The sequence below is a fragment of the Hippoglossus stenolepis genome, chromosome 4 (assembly GCF_022539355.2).
Source record: "Hippoglossus stenolepis isolate QCI-W04-F060 chromosome 4, HSTE1.2, whole genome shotgun sequence".
NCBI classification, from domain to species: domain Eukaryota; kingdom Metazoa; phylum Chordata; class Actinopteri; order Pleuronectiformes; family Pleuronectidae; genus Hippoglossus; species Hippoglossus stenolepis.
The window spans coordinates 9,605,169-9,622,808 of record NC_061486.1 but is presented as its reverse complement, the minus strand read 5'-3'; the positions used below and the strand labels follow the sequence as shown (position 1 = coordinate 9,622,808).

The following is a 17,640-nucleotide window of genomic DNA, read 5'->3' as shown; positions in this document are numbered from 1 at the left end:
TCCACAAATTATTCCCAGGGGAAATCAGTTAAAGCAAGTGATAAAACATTTCTGGATCTACCCCTTGATCGAAGATCCACATCAAAATTGATTGGGTCCTTCCCTTACCCATACCGTATCCTTCCATTAAGTTTCACGGCAATAATTCCAGTAGTTTTTGCATAATCTTGTTCACAAACAAACCAACCAACTGAACAATACCTTGTTGCAGAGGGAATAAGGAAAATGTCCCCTACCCCAGTTTTAGAAGATATGCTGATTCCCTAAGCAGGACCCCGGGACCCCATGGGGACCTCACTGTAGAAATTAAGACTAATCTTTTACCTTTAGCCTCAGGGTACCCTCAAGTTCCGCCTGTATCGTTGATTACAAGTACAAAACACTTGATGACGCTAAGGTGCAAAGGATAGGATAACACCTGCTAACATCTAATGGTAGTTGGTAACTTAAATTGTGAAGAAGACCTTCAAACGTACAAGGGATATTCACCACCTTGTCCTATATTCTAAAATTCTGTATTACTGTAGGTAAAAAGTCAAAAACAGTAGAGTAACTCACTTTAGTTACTTTAAGTTCTTGCTACAATGTGAGAGATGGTGATGGTGATGATCATTTTAATATGTACTCTCTGATCCGCACCACAGAGTGTTCTGGATCAAAGGCTACTGGAAGCCCAGGCTATGATGAAGTACACTGAAACACGCTGCGAATCACTTCATCGCTCCACCTGAACCTGCGCCCGGGAGCTGCCGAGGCGCCGCTGACAGCAAGTGCTGCTGACAGGGTCACTTCTCACCGCCGCCCTGACAGAGGAAGCGACGACTCGGTGCATGCGAGGAACTTCAGAGAGGCGACTTCGGGGCAGCGCCTCACATGTCACCGGCTGCAGAAACCAGGAATCCCCCCCCACCCCCACCCCCCCGCTTGTGGATAACACGCTTGACCAGCTGCGCAGCGCAAGAGTCTGATGGATCATTTGAATTCAGCGATCCAGTCCGGGTAGATGTGGTGCTGTGGGTAGTTGTAAGTGAAGGGTGTGCGTGCGTGCGTGTGAGTGTGCGTGCGTGTGAATGTGCTCTCCTAGAATAGAAAGGGAGAAGAGAGGCGGGATCGGTTTTGTGCCTTGTTGGAAATCCAGGGGTGAAGCAAATAGACCGTCTGGAGCGGATCGATCAGCAGCGCGCGCTCCCTTCGTGGATTTGATGGATGTTTGATCAGTGGATGTGATGCCCATTTATATCATCGACCGAAAATTTCCCGACACATCTGGTAAGTGGCTTCACGCGCCCGGAGCGCGCCTCACCACGCGCTGCCATCCGTGCGTATGGGGTGTTTGTGTGTGCGCATTGGTTATTTATTTATTTCGGTGCGTGTGCACGCGTACCGGCTTGGTGACACCGGGACAGCGTGCACCAGTTGATCATGCCACCCACCCGCCACACACACACTTGATCACACACACACACACTTGGAGTTCCCGACGTGCAACAGGAGATGAGGAGCTGGCACCCGTTTGGCTGCGGGCTTGCTCGTGTGCCGCAGGTGAATGTTTGTCTCACTGGAGTTTTAAAAAACCAAGATGCTTTTCGTCTCATCAAGAGACACTTCATTCACCCTGGGCAGAGCAGAAGCGGAAATTCAAGCTGCATGGGCACCGGGGATTTTCTTTAAAACAAGTTTTTTCTCCATTCCATTCATATTCCTATCAGACAAGCCATTGGGAAAGCAATTTAGGAGGTAGGGTTCATTTCAGCTAGATCACTGCACCTCTGGGCATCGAGTCTGTTCTCACAGAGATTTGGACTCTTCGTGTGCAGCCATCTGCCCCAGTGCTGAAAATCATATCCCAGAGAAGGTGTTATTTTGAGTTAAAAGTAGGCCACATTCCTCTACTTCTTCAAACTCAATTAGGTGCAAGAGGCGTCCGGGGTCTCACAAGACCTGCAGACTGTTTGTGTTTGAGATACTGTACCTACATCATGACAGACAGGGAGAGGGAGTTTTGTCTTTTGGAACTGATTAAACCATTATGGTGCAGACACGGCAGCACATACCTCCAACAAAAAACAAAAAAAACACTCACATAGGAAAAACAGTATAGAGCCACATTACAGATCCTGCAACAGAGGCAGTAACATCAGCAGCAGAAATGACAGCTCACCCCACAGATAACTTGGCTTCCTCCCTCACAGAGCGAACAGCCATAAAGACGTCACTATCACGCCTGCACGGCACTAACAGATTCTGTAATCTCCTCGGAATCAGCAGTAACCATAACGCATGAGTGATAGTGCACGGGGAGGATGTACAGTAAATGGTTACAATGATTAATACCAAACATGCCTCAGCTCACCGAGAGGGAGTCGCTTAACAGCATGATTTAGGACCTCTTAGTGTTTCACTCTGTTTTTATGGCTTTCTTCACCCCCCCTCACTCTATCACTCTTTTTGTTTTTTTTGCACATATATACCTCCACTCTGTCTTTATGTCCCTTTTCCTTTTCAACAAATTTTGCATTTCTTGGCATGCACTGTGTCAGGATTAGAGAGGATGAATATATAATACGGCCCCTCCAATTGTGTCATGCACGCATCGTTTTTATGGGAGCCGTGGGGCTGCTGTCACAAGTGATGTGTTTGCCTGCGGACGAGAAAATAGAAATGATAATATTTAAACCGAGCAAAGTTGTAAAGCTCCTGCACTCCCCCATGCGGTTAACATACTGTATCCACTTGTGTGATAGTAATGCTTCATGGCCTATTTTTATGTGTTCAATCATTCATCTTCCTCCGTTACTTCTAGTTGCCTTTTACGCCTGTTGTAATCACATCCGGTCACTAGTCTCCCATTGCAAATCTTATGACCCGCTGTGAAGTCATGCATGCTTTTAGTGCTGGTGTGGAGCTGGGAAAGCAGCCTGTAGGGAGCTGTGTGTACAATCATGGCCAATTACCAGGCGGGATAATGACTGCACCCAGGAGAGGTGGCTGTACGCTTTGGCTTTGGTTTGTCATAAATGAGGAGTGATCTGGGAAATCACATTCGACAGGACCGCGGCCACATGTGATACCTGTGCATGTGTTCTCATTCGGTGGAAGCTCTGAGAGACTTTGTCCACTATCGGCACACAGGCGCCTCATGACACCAGCTTGTAAAAGTGTGTGTGAGAGACAGATGTGTGTTTGTGTTTGTTGTGTGTGTGTGTGTGTGCGACGTCGACAAGGGATTAAGGATTAATTGTCCTCAGAGATAGACTTAACTGCTTGTAACTTGAACTTTGTAAAGTTCCCACTCGGCCCCAGAGAGGAAAACAGCGCTGTGTAGTGAGGAGCAGAGGACAGGTCTCTCTTTTTTCTCTGTTCTTCAGAAGTGTGTGTTGGTAGTTTATTTTCCTTTTCCGGAGTGCACTGTCTCTAGAGGGTAAGAACGTCCATTGTTCTCACCTTTTGCTACAAAACCGGTTTGAAAAACATATCGTTTGACTTTTATCTTCCGTTTTTTTAAATATCACAGCCAAATGACTTTATTTCCCTTTTTTTCCTCTTTTTAACTGTTTCTCTTCTATTCTTCTTTTCATTATCAGCATCTGTCTAAAATGATGTCCTGAATGTTTGTTAAAAAGCTGCAATCAGCAAGCGTTCAGTATTTTTGCTTTGTGACTTTAAGGTTAACTGATTATGCAGATACAATGGAAATGTATGCATTAAAAACACGTTTGTCTTATTCATCTTTATCTTCAAATCGCTTTGTAGTCTTTAAGAGTCCAAAAGAAAGAAAAGAGGAACAGCACATTCTAAATATATTATCACAATGGATTATCAGATGTGTTCAATTTCTGTACTAATCTTTAGCTCTTCCTCTGTGGTTTTCAGGTCAGTTGTTACAGCCGATAGCTGAAGGAGGAGACCTGATAATGACAGAGACCATCCCCCCCAATTCGGCTAAGAAGCCACGCTGGACCTCCCTGGAGATCGGGCTCACCACCATCGTCTCCTTGCTCTTCATCGTCATCGTTGCCCTCATCATCCTGTTTGCCACACAGAAGACGGGTGAGTCGGACTTAGGATTCAGGTTGACAACAAAAATGTCTGAAACCTTTTCAAGAATCATGGCGATGAAACTTTGGTAAAAATAACAAGCTTGATCCAAACGTGTTTTTAACGTGACCACAACAATAAAGGAACCTTTCAGAACTTTCGAAGATTGACACCTTTTAAATCTGAGCGTGTGCACGGACCATCGTGTCTGTCTGAGTTCACGGACAATGTTAAGCACCAAGCAGCACACGCTGAAGAGCAGCAATTTGTTCGGGCGGAGAGAAAACACTTGAGTTGTGTGCTTTTAAAACACAGTGCAAAAGTACAACCACTAAGCCCGGAAAGAAGAATTCCCAGTGCAAAGGTCCTTTCTGCTCGGTGGTAACACCGAGTATCTCAAATGGCCGAGGGTTTCACATTTCAGAAAATTTCTGTGAAAATTATCAAGAGTTGTGCAACAGACATTTCACTGTTTGAAAGTGAAATTGAACAGACACCCCACCTCTTCTCTTCCCCCGCACCATGGGAAACCCCTGGAACCTGCTTCAGGCCAATGTCACAGTCCAATAGGACATTGTTTCCTAATCATTAATGTCCTGACTGCTGTGTTGCTTGCATTTTTTACTTAGATGTCAAGCTTATTATACTTTAATACACGTGACAAATGGTCTGGGCTACGTATTATATTGAGGAGATAATCCCTAAGTCCAAGGGCGGCTGATACGGATGCTATGGTCCAATAAAACTGCAGCATCTACCATTATTAAATCAACACAGACATTAAGCTCAACTTTAGACCTATTGATTAATAACTGAAGTATTAATTTCAATAATATTATATTTGTAAAGTGTCAACTCAGAACTTATATTATCTGAGGGGAACTTCAGATAATATATCATCCATCCATCCATCCAGCCACTTATCCTTGAGACATATATCTCTTTTATACAAAAAATTGCCGTATATGCTGTTTTTTGCACACTTGAGAAAACCCGGTAAAAAAAGGCAATTGAATCCTTTCCCATTGCCAGTAGAAAAGTTTGCCTCTCTGTTTTTTTTCCACTGGTAAAAAATGTTTAACGTCACAAACGCCCCAGAACTGGGAAGTTGTCTCACCTCGCTGTCTTGCCAAGCTAGCGTGTGTCTCGTACCCATCACTGCTGATTGGACCCGCAGCTCATAAAAACCTGTCTTCACTGTTTTGACCAGGGAGTGAACATCGATTTTATCCATTCACATTGCACACAAAAGTCAGATGTAAGTGGGGTTTTAAAAGGGGGCTATAAAGAGACAAATAACCAGTCACACTCACATTCACTCCAGAGTTTCCAGTTAACCCTAACCCTATTCTGGTATGTGTTTGCACTGTGGGAGGAAGCTGGAGTATCTGGAGAAAACTCTGAAAGACATAAGGAACCTTATAGCTGTGAAGTGACAGTGCTAACCACTGCACCACCGTGCCACCCGAGAAGAAAAACATCTCTTTTGAAGAGTGGAAATACACAATGACAGTAATAATGATAATACCCATACCTCATAGTACTTCTACCACTACTACTATTACGAATAATAATAATATATTTGAGTGTAGAACAATCGTGAAATTCAGCAGGTCAAGAACACAAAATCCTGACAGGTTCGATGATATATGAAACAGTCTGCAGGGGCATATATGTGTGTGTGTTTGTGTGTGTGTGTGTGTTGGACTGTTATTATCTTTTGCAGTTCACAAATGTGTAACCTGCCATGTCAGGAAAATGGGCTAGTGCACCCTTGAGCAAAGCATGTGCATTCACACGAAACGCATTGAGCAGCGTATATTTAAGGGTACAGCAGGTTTGTGGTGTGTCGGATTCAGATTCAACAGTTTGGCCTCTAAATTCCTCCTGACAGAGTGGGAGCAACACTTCCAACTGGGGCTGAACCTGTGTGAAGGATGACAGAGATGAAAAGAAATGAGGGGAAAACGGTTGAAGGGGAGGCAGAGGATGAACATAATGAATGATGACAGCAAAAATTCCACTGAGTAATGAGTTGTTTTGTATTTTTTCCCGTAGATGAAATCTGCACCACCGCCGACTGCACGCAGTCAGGTAAGCATTGTGCATTTTTTTTGAATTTGTATGATCTATTTTCTGTCATCATCCTGGAGGCTTGGATTTTTCTCAGAGGACAGGATGTGAAAATTGAGACCGCTGCAGGGGCCCAGGTATTTCACACATACTTGGAGAAAATGGGGACTTTATGAGCGAATATGTTGCCCCAACAGTGACCGTAACAAACAGAAACAGTCCCCATCAGCAAGCACATTAACCCCGGGCCACCTTTGGACACATGTAAAGGAGAAGTTGCGACACTGTTAATGGAAACAAGCATTCACAAGTATATACAGCTTGAGCAAATCCATCAGGGTGTAGTGTTTGTGTGTAGTGTGTAATGTGCTCAAGTATTTCAACATAGGTGAGCTTTGTTGTGGAGCTTTTACAACTTAACTGTAAGTGTTCTGTGACCCCGTGACTCAAGAGTAATGAGCTGAGACATTTTTGTATCATGCAAACCCATTTTTTGGATCGTTTCAAAATCCCCTGGACATGAAATTGATACAGAAAAGAGGCCAAACATTTAATCATAAACTTCTCATGCAAACAGATCCCAATCCCTCCCTAACTTTAATACTTTATATAACTTAATTTGCAGATGATTTTCATTGATAAAACCTGAAATCGACTTATGTAAAATATTTAACTATGCCTCCAGTTTCCCTCGATAGGAGCCATTCGTTCCTGATACATTTTTGTTGATCCAATGTCCCATTTCAGTCACTTTTGACAGACAGCCTTGTCACAAGAGATCACTCAGCTGCCTTCTTAGCAGGAAACACATTTCCATTTTATTCTCTTTTACATCCTTCATATCTATGTCTGCATTATTTTAATTATTTGCCCCATAAATGTGTCACCTTAGATTTTATAAAATGGAGTTTTGAATTATTTAACTGATTTCTGTGATTATGAGAAGAGTATGAAATATGTTCCCTCTGTTCTGTTAAGAATAGATCTTTTTAAAGGAATAGTTCAACATTTTTTAATAGTTTTGGGAGCTTTGCTTTCTTTCTGTTATATGGGATGATGGTCCCTCTCTCATATCTGTCCATCATTATAAGGCTTCATCCAGCAGCCAGTTAATTAGCTTATCTTATAACAAAACCTAGACAAAAGGGGAAACAGCTAAAGATGCCTGGCTCTGCCCAGAGATAACAAAATCCACCTAGCAGCACCTCTTAAGCTCACAAATTGAAATGTACTCTCACACTTAACTGATAACATTGTGGTTTCATGTCCCAGATGCTGGACGTAAGGTGCAGTGAGTCTGGAAGATAGTTGTCTGGGAACCTCCAATGATGACAAGGACTGTCCTTGGCAACAAAATAATTGAGCACGTGACGTCCCCTGATATCATGTGTCAGTTTTAAACTTTTGTTTTGTACAGAACAAAGTGTTTGGGATATAAAAATGCAAGATTAGTGCACAGTACAGATACAGTTGTCTGTGGATTTATTTTTACCTCGGACAGAGCCAGGCTTGTTTTCTACAACTGTAACCTCCAGTTCCCAGTTTTTCTTCTGACCCGAGCTAATGGCTGCTGGCCGTAGCCTTAAATTAAACATGTGCAAGTGGTCTTGAGCTTCTCATCCAACTCTTAGGAAGAATGCAAATGAACATATTTCTCAAAATCCCAAAATATATGCAGTGTACAGTACATACTGATTAAACCTTAACTGCAGTGGACTTTTTTCAGTTTTGTGTTTCAAAGACGAAATATGGCCAATACAACACATCCCATTCTACAAGAGCTCACTCACTCAGCAGTTACACTAACAGACAGTATTCCACCAACATTTTTCACAGATCAGACCTTTAAAATAAAATAAAATATAAATGCACTCTGGATTTTCTCCACATCGTCTGAGAGCTCGTCTCCTCTCTGTCCGTGCAGCCTCCCGTCTCATCGAGAACATGGACGCCACCGTGGACCCTTGTGACAACTTCTACCAGTACGCCTGCGGAGGCTGGCTCAAGAAGAACATCATCCCGGAGACCAGCTCGAGATACAGCACCTTCGACATCTTACGAGACGAGCTGGAGGTCATCCTCAAAGGTCAGACGCCTGTTACACACACATATGGACAGGCCATGACACAGACAGGCAAGGGGGGGGGGGATTTCATGAAAGATGTAGCGCCTGTTTTAAGTAGACTCATAAAATAGTGAATTACTTTGTTGTTGTTTTTAAGAGTTAAAAGCACATCAAAGCTGCTTTCTAGGAGAACTGAAAGCAGCTTGATTCAGTTGCTTTTGAATGTGAGCTAAAGAGGCCTCTCCTTCAGGCATAGTAGCTCTATAGATATCACAGATGTCATGGGAATTTGGCTTTAGCGCCGCCGACCATGTGAGAGTTTGTCAACAGCGCTGGCACTATCTGTGTGTGTGTGTGTGTGTGTGTGTGTGTGTGTGTGTGTGTGTGTGTGTGTGTGTGTGTGTGTGTGTGTGTGTCTAAGTGGACATTGCGTTCAGGCTGTGCTCAAAGATAACAACACATGGTGGTGAGAAACATTTGTGTGTGAGTGTGTGTCTCAGGTGTTTTGCCAACTTTCAGCAAGCATTACAGTCCTTTTAGTGTCCTCGTGGTTGTGGTTGATGAGGTTCAGATTACACTGCAAATGTGCACCCGTGGATCTGTGTGTGTGTGTGTGTGTGTGTGTGTGTGTGTGTGTGTGTGTGTGTGTGTGTGTGTGTGTGTGTGTGTGTGTGTGTGTGTGTGTGTGTGTGTGTGTGTGTGTGTGTGTGCGCGTGTGTGTGTGTGTGTGTGAAAGGGTCCATGCCTCATGTTGTCTGTGAGAAGACCAGTCGAGTCCTGAGCGGCGAGCGCTAAATCCTCAAGGAGCACAAACTCTCCATGGACAATCCGAAACCCTTCATCTGCCATAAATTCACACTTTATATGCCAGCCTCTTCCTCTGTAATAAAGACAGTACAGATCGGGCTGCAGGAGGAATAGAGTGATTCAGAGTGGATAGAGAGATTGATCCTCACTGGCAAAGAAAAACCCAAAGTGCAGCACAACTGCCTCCTGGACTTTTTTTAATTTGCAAAAGCATCGAGTGCTTTGTCCGTTTAATCTCGATGAAAAGAAAAACATGGAGTTTCTTGTCTCCGGGCGCCGTGTTGGTTCTTTTTGTTCTTTTGTTATCTGCTCTGGTGGTGCACGGTGATCACATGCAGATTCTTTTTTATCATTTTTTAAGAGAAACCTGGATCCTGGGTGGTCATGATTAGATTTTTCTGTTCAGGTTCAGGTCAAGGTTGCTTTAGATTTGGTGTGCAGTCTATGAAAGAGGCATCTTACAGACAGGACAGGATAAAACATAATAAAGCATAACATTAAAACATAATAAATACCACAACATGTTAGTTGCTAGAAAGAACAGGGAACCTATCATAAGTCTTTGGTTGAAAAACAGCAACTTTTTTTTTTTAAACCTTAGACTTTTCTACTTGGAAAAATTAAATCTTGATATATTTTTTAGCTCTCACTTTCCTCTTACTTCTCGATAAACACTTTCTACAGATCAATATAACAATCATTGGGATTTAGAGTTTGCTTTTCAGTATTCATTTAGTAGCATTTTTAGAGGGTTTTTATCGTTGTAAAAGCGCCTGTAATCTATAATATAATTCTAAGGTTCAGTGGATCTTCATTCATGTAATTATAAAAGCATTTTAATGAAATTTCTCTGTCCTATGTCTCTTATCTGATTTGCCTGAACATGAGAGGATTCAGAAATGCGGCGTAAACTATAGATAAACTGGAATATAAATTAACTAACAGCAGGGATTGTATGAAAAATACATATCTTTTATTTAAATTTGAACTTTTTCTTTTCCCACGTTGCTTAATAATAACACAAAGGCCGTCTGTTCCGTTCTGCTCTGTTCTCGCTCCCTTCTCCCATAAAAAAATCACACACAGGGGGGGAAGAGAAAAATAAACATTGCTCAACTCTACGTACATGGCGTGTTTCTGTGTGAATGCGTGGCGTCATTTTTACACTTTGTCGTGTTTTTACTGCAGTCGAATATATGGCGGGTCGTAACGGGATATTGAGGAAAAGAATTCGCTTCTGTAACTGTGAGGACGTGTTGGCCAAAGCTTAAAGGTTGATGTGCGGGAATCATTGACTTAATTGCTGTAAATGCTGTGTTTACCACGGGAGGGAACGGCGCAGCCACAGAACTGGTCCTAGATCAGTGCGCTCATTCCTCTCGGCTGTCTGGCTGCAGTCGGAGCTGGAATGTCTCACACTGTACTGCGTATCTTAAGGTTTTTCTTTGTGTGTGCATCTGTATATGAGTTTCAGAGAGAAAGAAAATGATTGCACTTGATCCTCCAAACCAAGGCATTTGTGTTTGTGTAGTCTTGAGCACTGACAGTAGCAACAAAGACCCACTAGCTCTTGAGTTAAAATCGTATAATGACTGGGGCACGACACGGTGAAGGCCTCGGCGCTGCGTGACCTCAACTGAGATGTGACCTCTACTCTGGTAGTGACATCAAACACGCGACCTCTGATCCTGCGGCTGTCTGCTGCCGCCTTCTTGGATACCACCGCCCGCTGATGGACGGATCCTTTTCCTGTCAACAGCTGCAGGGGCCTGGAAACACCTGGACACTGCGGCGCTCTAGGCCGCATGACAGTAATAAAAAAAGGGCCTGCGTGTCTGCGTTCGTGTGAGAATATCTGTGCAGTTTTGTGGTTGCTTGTAAATGCCTCGGATCGTTCTCCGCTGCTGTAAAAGGGCTGTAAAAAGGGCCAAGTTCCATAATTAGGAATCCAAACCCTAAATTGTGACCACAGCAGCGTGCACACAAGGGTTTGTACGAGCCCGTGCAAGTTTGTATTCCCCCTGTTCAGGTGTGGCATACTGTGCAGAAATCAGCCCAATTGACCGTGAGCTTTTTAATCACTAACTACTTTGCGTCAGGAAGAGGAGGAGTGCAACAGGTAGGAGGTGATGAAAGAAAGGATTCAATCTGAAACAATATGGAGGGAGCGATGGTATGTGGGTGGTGAGATACGCAGGAGCCGAGGGTTTTTCTGAGGTGAAGTGAGGAGGAGCTCTGGAGCCAGAGGAGGACGGTGTATCGAGAGGGAAAACGTTTGAGGATCGGACAGGAAATGTGAAACAGCATGTGGTAGTCATCTCCAAGTCCTGTGTGTACATCCATCCGTGCCTCTGTACGTGCGTTTGACTTCTCGCACGCCTCCAGGACGGGTCGAAATCTCACTTTCTGGATTCTTCTAGCCAGAGGCATGCAACACACCGAGCAGCTTGTTTTTCCTTGGAGAAATTTTGGCATCACCAGGATCGCTGGGGCACGCCTGTGAGATAGCTGTGATGTCAGAGGCGTTTCCGATGTGAGATGTTTGTGGACGCTCTGGGACAAACGCCGCCAACGGGACTGAATGTCGGTGTTTTCCTGCGATGGAAATAATCGAAAACAGAACTCAAGTCAAACACAAATGACCACGAGAGGACTTTTGAAACAAATAGCTGTTCACATGACCTCCCTGATATCAGAATTCCCCTGCAGAACCATTGCACAACACCCATTAATATTGTATTTTCTCATAAACGTATCAAATACAGATATCAGATCGGAGTTTGGTGTCCAAGCAAAATTATATGAATATTAATGCAGCGATTCTTGTCCAACACAAATACAAATGAATACAAATGCTGAATTGAATATGTTTTTGCGAGCTAGGATAAAGGGTTTTGACCCCCCCGCTTCACAGCCCTCCTGCGACACAGCTCTGGGAACATTGTTATACTGTGAGATTATCCAAGGGCCATTACTCTGACTGACAACATGGCACTGAGGGAATGACAGAGCTGGTTCAGGGGGTAGACGGCAGGGAAATAATAAGGAGCTCTTTAAAATCAATGTTTTTCTACTTGTTTGGAGAATATTGTACATGTGCTGCCTGTACATTTAAAAAAGACACAGTTGAGCTCTTCTCACCAACCACAGTGATAAGTTATTGCCATACCTGTGAAGTGGGATGAGCCACCTGGGTCTGTAATTGTTTTTCCACACTGTAAATTCCTTCATTTGTCAAGTTTTCTTTTAAATATGATTCTCAGGTTTCTCACCATAGAAGCACTGGAGTCTCATAGACAACTTAATGATACAAGGGTTTAATTTATTGCAGTTATTTACGTTTCTCAGAAATACAATAAATTGTGGTATTTGTCTGCTAGTTTGGTTTAGCAGATGGCTGTGAGATACCCATGGGCCTTTGCAGCCATCGCGCTGGAGAAGAGGAGGTGCGGAAAAGAGTCGTATAGCAAAACTCCATATCATAGTTTTACACACTCAAAAAGAGAAAGATCTGAGACTCATCACCATCAAACTGCGTCAACTCATCTCAGTTTTTAATTCCGTTCTCAGCCTCTGCTCGTAAAATACACTAAATATAGACTTCATAATGATAAAGTGGAAGCAAAACGCTGGAATAAGACGCTGCGATGTTTCGTGGCATTAGAGGAAGTCGAGGATAAAATGTCACTGCGGAGAAACTCAAAAAATTCAGATTGTGTGTCACGCTGAGAGGTTCGGTTCAAATTGACATGATGTCTCAAACAAACATCAGGTGGCACAAAATCCATTCTCAAATAAATCCAAACACACACACATGGGGCGACAGGGAGCGAGAGAAGAGAGGGCGAGTGTGTGTCTGTGTGTGTGTGTGTGTGTGTGTGCATGTGAGAGAGAGTGAGCGAGGGGGTAAGCTTTTTGCTGTGGTTAAACATTAGCACCAGGCAGTCGGTAATCCAATCACACACACATGATCTGTGCCCTTTTGCAGGAAGCGCCCTGCAAAGTGTCCCTGTCGCAGGACTTCATTAAGATTAAATGAGCACATAAATAGTGCTCACATGGTAATGAGAAAATGGAGGGATTACAAAAATGAAAGGGAGGGAAAAGGCTGACGTGACATGCAGTCATATAAGAGGAGTAAAACAAGTGGTACAAAACAAAGAGAGAGAAATAACAGAGCAATGCGATTAATCTAAAAAGATAAGCATTGAATAATGAATTAAATTTAGACTATTAGATTGAAGGACAGTAGAGTTGGTTTTCCAATAAATAATGCAATAAGAGACGAGGTGTATTCCAGACATGTTGATCTGATATGACATTACATGAAATAAGAGATTACAGAAAGGGATAAGCCTTGTCTGAGATGTGTGAACTGCTTTATCCCCTGTCTGTCACTAAGTCCACATAATTACGAAGAATGGGAAGAAAAAAAAGAAAAAGGAAAAATCTAATTTTCAAAGAGACACGATTGATGTGTGGACTTGGCAGAGTTTCCTGTCAGTTCGCTGCGTAATTGAAGATCCATCCGCTTCCTGGTATCGACCGTGAAGCTGCATTGAGACGTGCTGGTGTTTAAATGTTGATCCCGAATCTAAGATTTATTAGCGATAACTGTCTGACAGGCAGCACTGAAGCCACGGTTCAGATGTGTTATAGCTTGTCAAAATCAAAAGTCATGAAAATATAATAACCCCTTGAACAGGTTCCTTTTAATTGGTAATGATATTTATAGCTCATCGTTTCTCTGACATCTGATTTTAGCCCAACTGTTGCGCTTCAGTTCAGGTTTTGTTGTGGAATACTGTTATTTTATCAAATCGCATTGCCAGATAGGCAGGGTTACTTTCAGGCATGCTGGTTTAGGCATGTTTGTCTTTATCTCCTGGTTTGTCCGCCAATCATAAAAAGCCTTATGTAAACGCCTCTTAATCCTATTTTTCTGTTTTTTTGTATTCTTTTGACAGAGGGAGATTGAGCAATCGATTCAGTCACAGATACACTCATTGCACCGAAGCACACATTGTTTGCGCAGCTTGACTATACTTGACTTGGCGGAAGTCAACAAGTGGCGGCTTTGCAAGAAGGGGCACATTGTTAGAAGCGAAGATATCTGATACTGAAGATATATAAAACAATTTGAAAATTCCCGAAACTCTAGAAATACCTAAAATAATAATAAAAAACAAATACTCAATTCAGTTTTTCTTATTTCACAACTTCACTAGTTTTTTGTGCAATGACAGCTCAGGCTTGTGAGCGAGAAAACCAAAATTTTAAACATATACTAATGGATTTATACACCTTCCACATACATGCAAATGCACTAATATGTGATTTAATATGACCGCACCTGGATTATTAAGCACAAATGCTTTTAGCATGTAAAATTTATAAAGTTCAAGTCCATTTTTGCCTTTCTGCTGAATTACCATAAACAATACTAATAGCAATTAGGAGGTCAAGCATTTTCATACATTTTGCATGTGCGGGAAGTTTATTACAGGCACTTACTTCTTTTAAGAGTTTTACATCATTCATTATTCATGATGTAGTTATTATAAAAACACTGGGACACATCATGGATCCTAGGTCCTCTAAATAATAATCCACTGGCTTTTTGGAAAATCCACTCTTACCTAGTTTTTCAACAAATCAGATAAAATGATAAATCAAAAACAGTCGAGAGCTAGACTGGCACTCAGTAGAGCTCATACCTCCACTAAGGTCCAACCTTCCCAGTCGAGCTGCGCCAAGCTGCACACTCTCATAAATATCAGTCTGCTAAGATTTTCCATCAAGATCCATTCATTTTTCTCTGGGAAATCCACCATTCCAATTTGCAATGTTTAAGAGAGTGAAAAGATAAAAAACCTGAATCACCCCCGGATCTGTGTCCGCACAAATTCACTGGGTTCTTCTCTGACCCATAATGCATCCGTCCGCCCAGTTTCATGGTTTTCCATCCAGTAGATTTGACAGAATCCTGTTAACTCACAAACACACACAGATGAAAATATAACCTCCTTACAAATCGATAACAGCCGGGTATAAAAAGCCTCAAATAAATTATAAGGCATCTTACACCAAATGAAATATATGTTTGTGCTCTTTTGTTGTACAATATTGTTTTATTTGTCATGTTAGTGGGGCCGGTTAGTGCTGAGGCACAGAGCCAAGGCCTCATGGATTCCTGGGGATCACATTAGAGCCCTTCCAAATCTCTACCCTACTTAAACAACTGTGTGCTGTAAATCATGATAGCTGCAAACTAAGTTGCTGAAATGGCTCCGTCAGGATTTGAGCTCCCAATCCTGAAGTGTAGATGCCCTTTGGAAAAAATGTCTTTAAAAATAGTCCTGGGCCTCCTGCTGGTGCACCAGCGTGCCACTGACCTGCAGTCAACTTGATTTGAGTGAGTGAGAGTCAGGCCTGTGAGGTCTTTGCAGTTAATTAGTGCAAAGTGCAAAAGATCAGTGGGATAAAGATTCAAATGACCTATTTAACTGTGTAAGATACAGTCATCCAGTCAACAATGGTAAACAGGCTCTGCTAAGGAAGTTTCCTCTGTGTTTGTGTGTTTGTTTGTTCGCAGGATCACGTAAAATGTACTCATCAATTTACATTAAGTTTTGTAGAGGGGTAGCACATGGCCCAAGGTAGAACCCATTACAGTTTGGTGCGGCTCCAGATCAGGAGCCAGATCCAAGAATTTTCTTCACTGTCTCTAACATTAAGATTAAGGTGTTTATCAATATTCTCACTGATCTTTCAGATTCTTGATAAAAAAAATAAAAAATCTGAATAATATATATGAGTATGTGCGATTTATAAATGCAGTTTCATGGGGTGTAGGCTTTTTTCAGCCACTGTATGGCAAGAAGAAGAGTTAGAAACCTGGAACTACCAAGGTGTAGCTGAGAAACATAACGTAGCCTTAGCTATAAGGCTTGTTTTTAATTGTACAGGGACTGTTGGGCCTTGGCAGAGATATTTACTCTACTCAGTTCCATTCTAGTTTGATTTACATTGGCTGTGGTGGGTACACAGATACACATCAACACGGTCGGAGCAGCCCAGCAGTAAACAGAATTTTGGTTAGATGTCATGAGTTTCTAAAATTCCATCCATGCTGTGGTTACTGGGAAGCAAGGTAGATTAAATAAACTCTAACATGATACAACGGCTGATTGGTCTCGCATGCCGCTCTGAAGAAGACAATCCTTAACCACTCGCAAGTGAGGAGACGCAGCTGTTTCAGTTTGGAAAACTACCCGAGGGAATATTTGGACAAGTGGCCTTGACTCATCAAAAATTGGACGGAGGATTTGAGGGCCCTTGGACGTCAATCAGGTCATTCCTCAAAACATTTCTTGGCGGCACGTGTTTCAGTCAAGGTTTTGTCCGTAAGGTTTTGATTATTTCTTTATTTGTTTTCGTCTCTTAGGCAAAGGTCAACTCGGGCTAATGTTGCTTCATGTTCATTACATCCAGGCTTCTCTCTTAAATATGTAAAAGTGATGTGTGTGCTGAATGATAATGGAAATAGTATTTATGTCAGTCAGTAATATAAGTAAAAACCGGGGGTTGTAACTAGCTCTCTATTAATCATAATCAAATTCTGGAATTGAGCCTAAGTGAATATTTGTGCCAGATTTAGTGAAATTCAAGTTTTTTCTCTTGGTTTTATAACCTTCTTGGCTTTCTTTACTCTTTGTTTTCTATTGGGAACCTGCGGGTCACTTTGAATTGTGATATTTGACCAGCACAATTACTGTCAAAGGTCACATCTATGTTAACTCACATTACATTTGTGTCCTTTAATTATTTCTCACTATCCAGTTGATAATGTAACGTAATTAACACTTATAGGTCAAAATCTATATTCGCTATATTCACAGAAAATGTTGTAGACATGAATTAAGTTGTGTACTAAGACATTATAGCTGTTACTTGTCACGTGCCAGAGGTATTTCAGTGAGAAATGGATCTTTGAGTCCAAGTGAACGCTTCTGCCAAATTTGAATCAACTCCTTCACTGAGTTCGTCTTCTCGAGAGTGGGACGGACCGAGAACCCGAAAACATAATTTCTCCAGCTCCGGCTGTCACCAGCATAGATGCATAGACATTTTAAAATAATAATTTCAAATTGATATTGTAAGTTGAAGTAAAGCTTGAGATACCTGTTGAGAAGTAACCTAAGTTTTAAAAAAGCAGCCATGACGATTTGAACATTTACATAAACTCTCCCTCACGCGTGGTGCTGCAGATCCTGAAGGGATGGTCAAACTTTAAAACTATAATATACAACTTGGTGTCTTGAAGCAGGGCAGTAAAAGTGTATTGTTGGTCCCATTCGCTTTCCCCTCAGTTGCGGCAAGTTTACACCCCTACACATATAACTCATTTTGATTAGCTGTCCACCTACAACCACCATCTAGCCCGAGGACGCGTTAACTGGCATCCATATGCACACAACAGGTGTTGAAGAGGCTGTAAATGTAGGCAGTAAAACGAACGATGGCGTTCCCTCTTGTTTTCAAATGGTCTTTAATTGCCGCACCTCAAGCTCTGCTGCTCCTTGAGTTACTTCCACCTAGGACTTCCCTGCTCTGAGGTCAGCAGCCTCAGCCATGACTACTGCTGAGCAGCCAAT

The 17,640-nt window shown here is 42.3% G+C and overlaps 1 protein-coding gene across 4 annotated transcripts in view; it reads left to right on the top strand.

The window, feature by feature from the left end:
- Window positions 1–792: 792 nt before the first annotated feature.
- LOC118105903 (neprilysin) overlaps window positions 793–17,640 on the top strand; it is a 31,780-nt gene continuing 14,932 nt past the window's right edge. Inside the window, exons 1-4 of one of the 4 annotated variants that reach the window (XM_035153923.2) lie at window positions 793–1,023; window positions 3,874–4,050; window positions 6,097–6,132; window positions 8,036–8,197. In XM_035153923.2, coding sequence (XP_035009814.1) covers window positions 3,915–4,050; window positions 6,097–6,132; window positions 8,036–8,197 — 334 coding nt within the window. In that variant the 5' untranslated portion in view covers window positions 793–1,023; window positions 3,874–3,914. Of the gene's footprint in view, window positions 1,270–3,009; window positions 3,422–3,873; window positions 4,051–6,096; window positions 6,133–8,035; window positions 8,198–17,640 lie in introns of those variants that run through there. The other 3 variants (XM_035153922.2, XM_035153925.2, XM_035153924.2) reach the window with 3 other exon arrangements.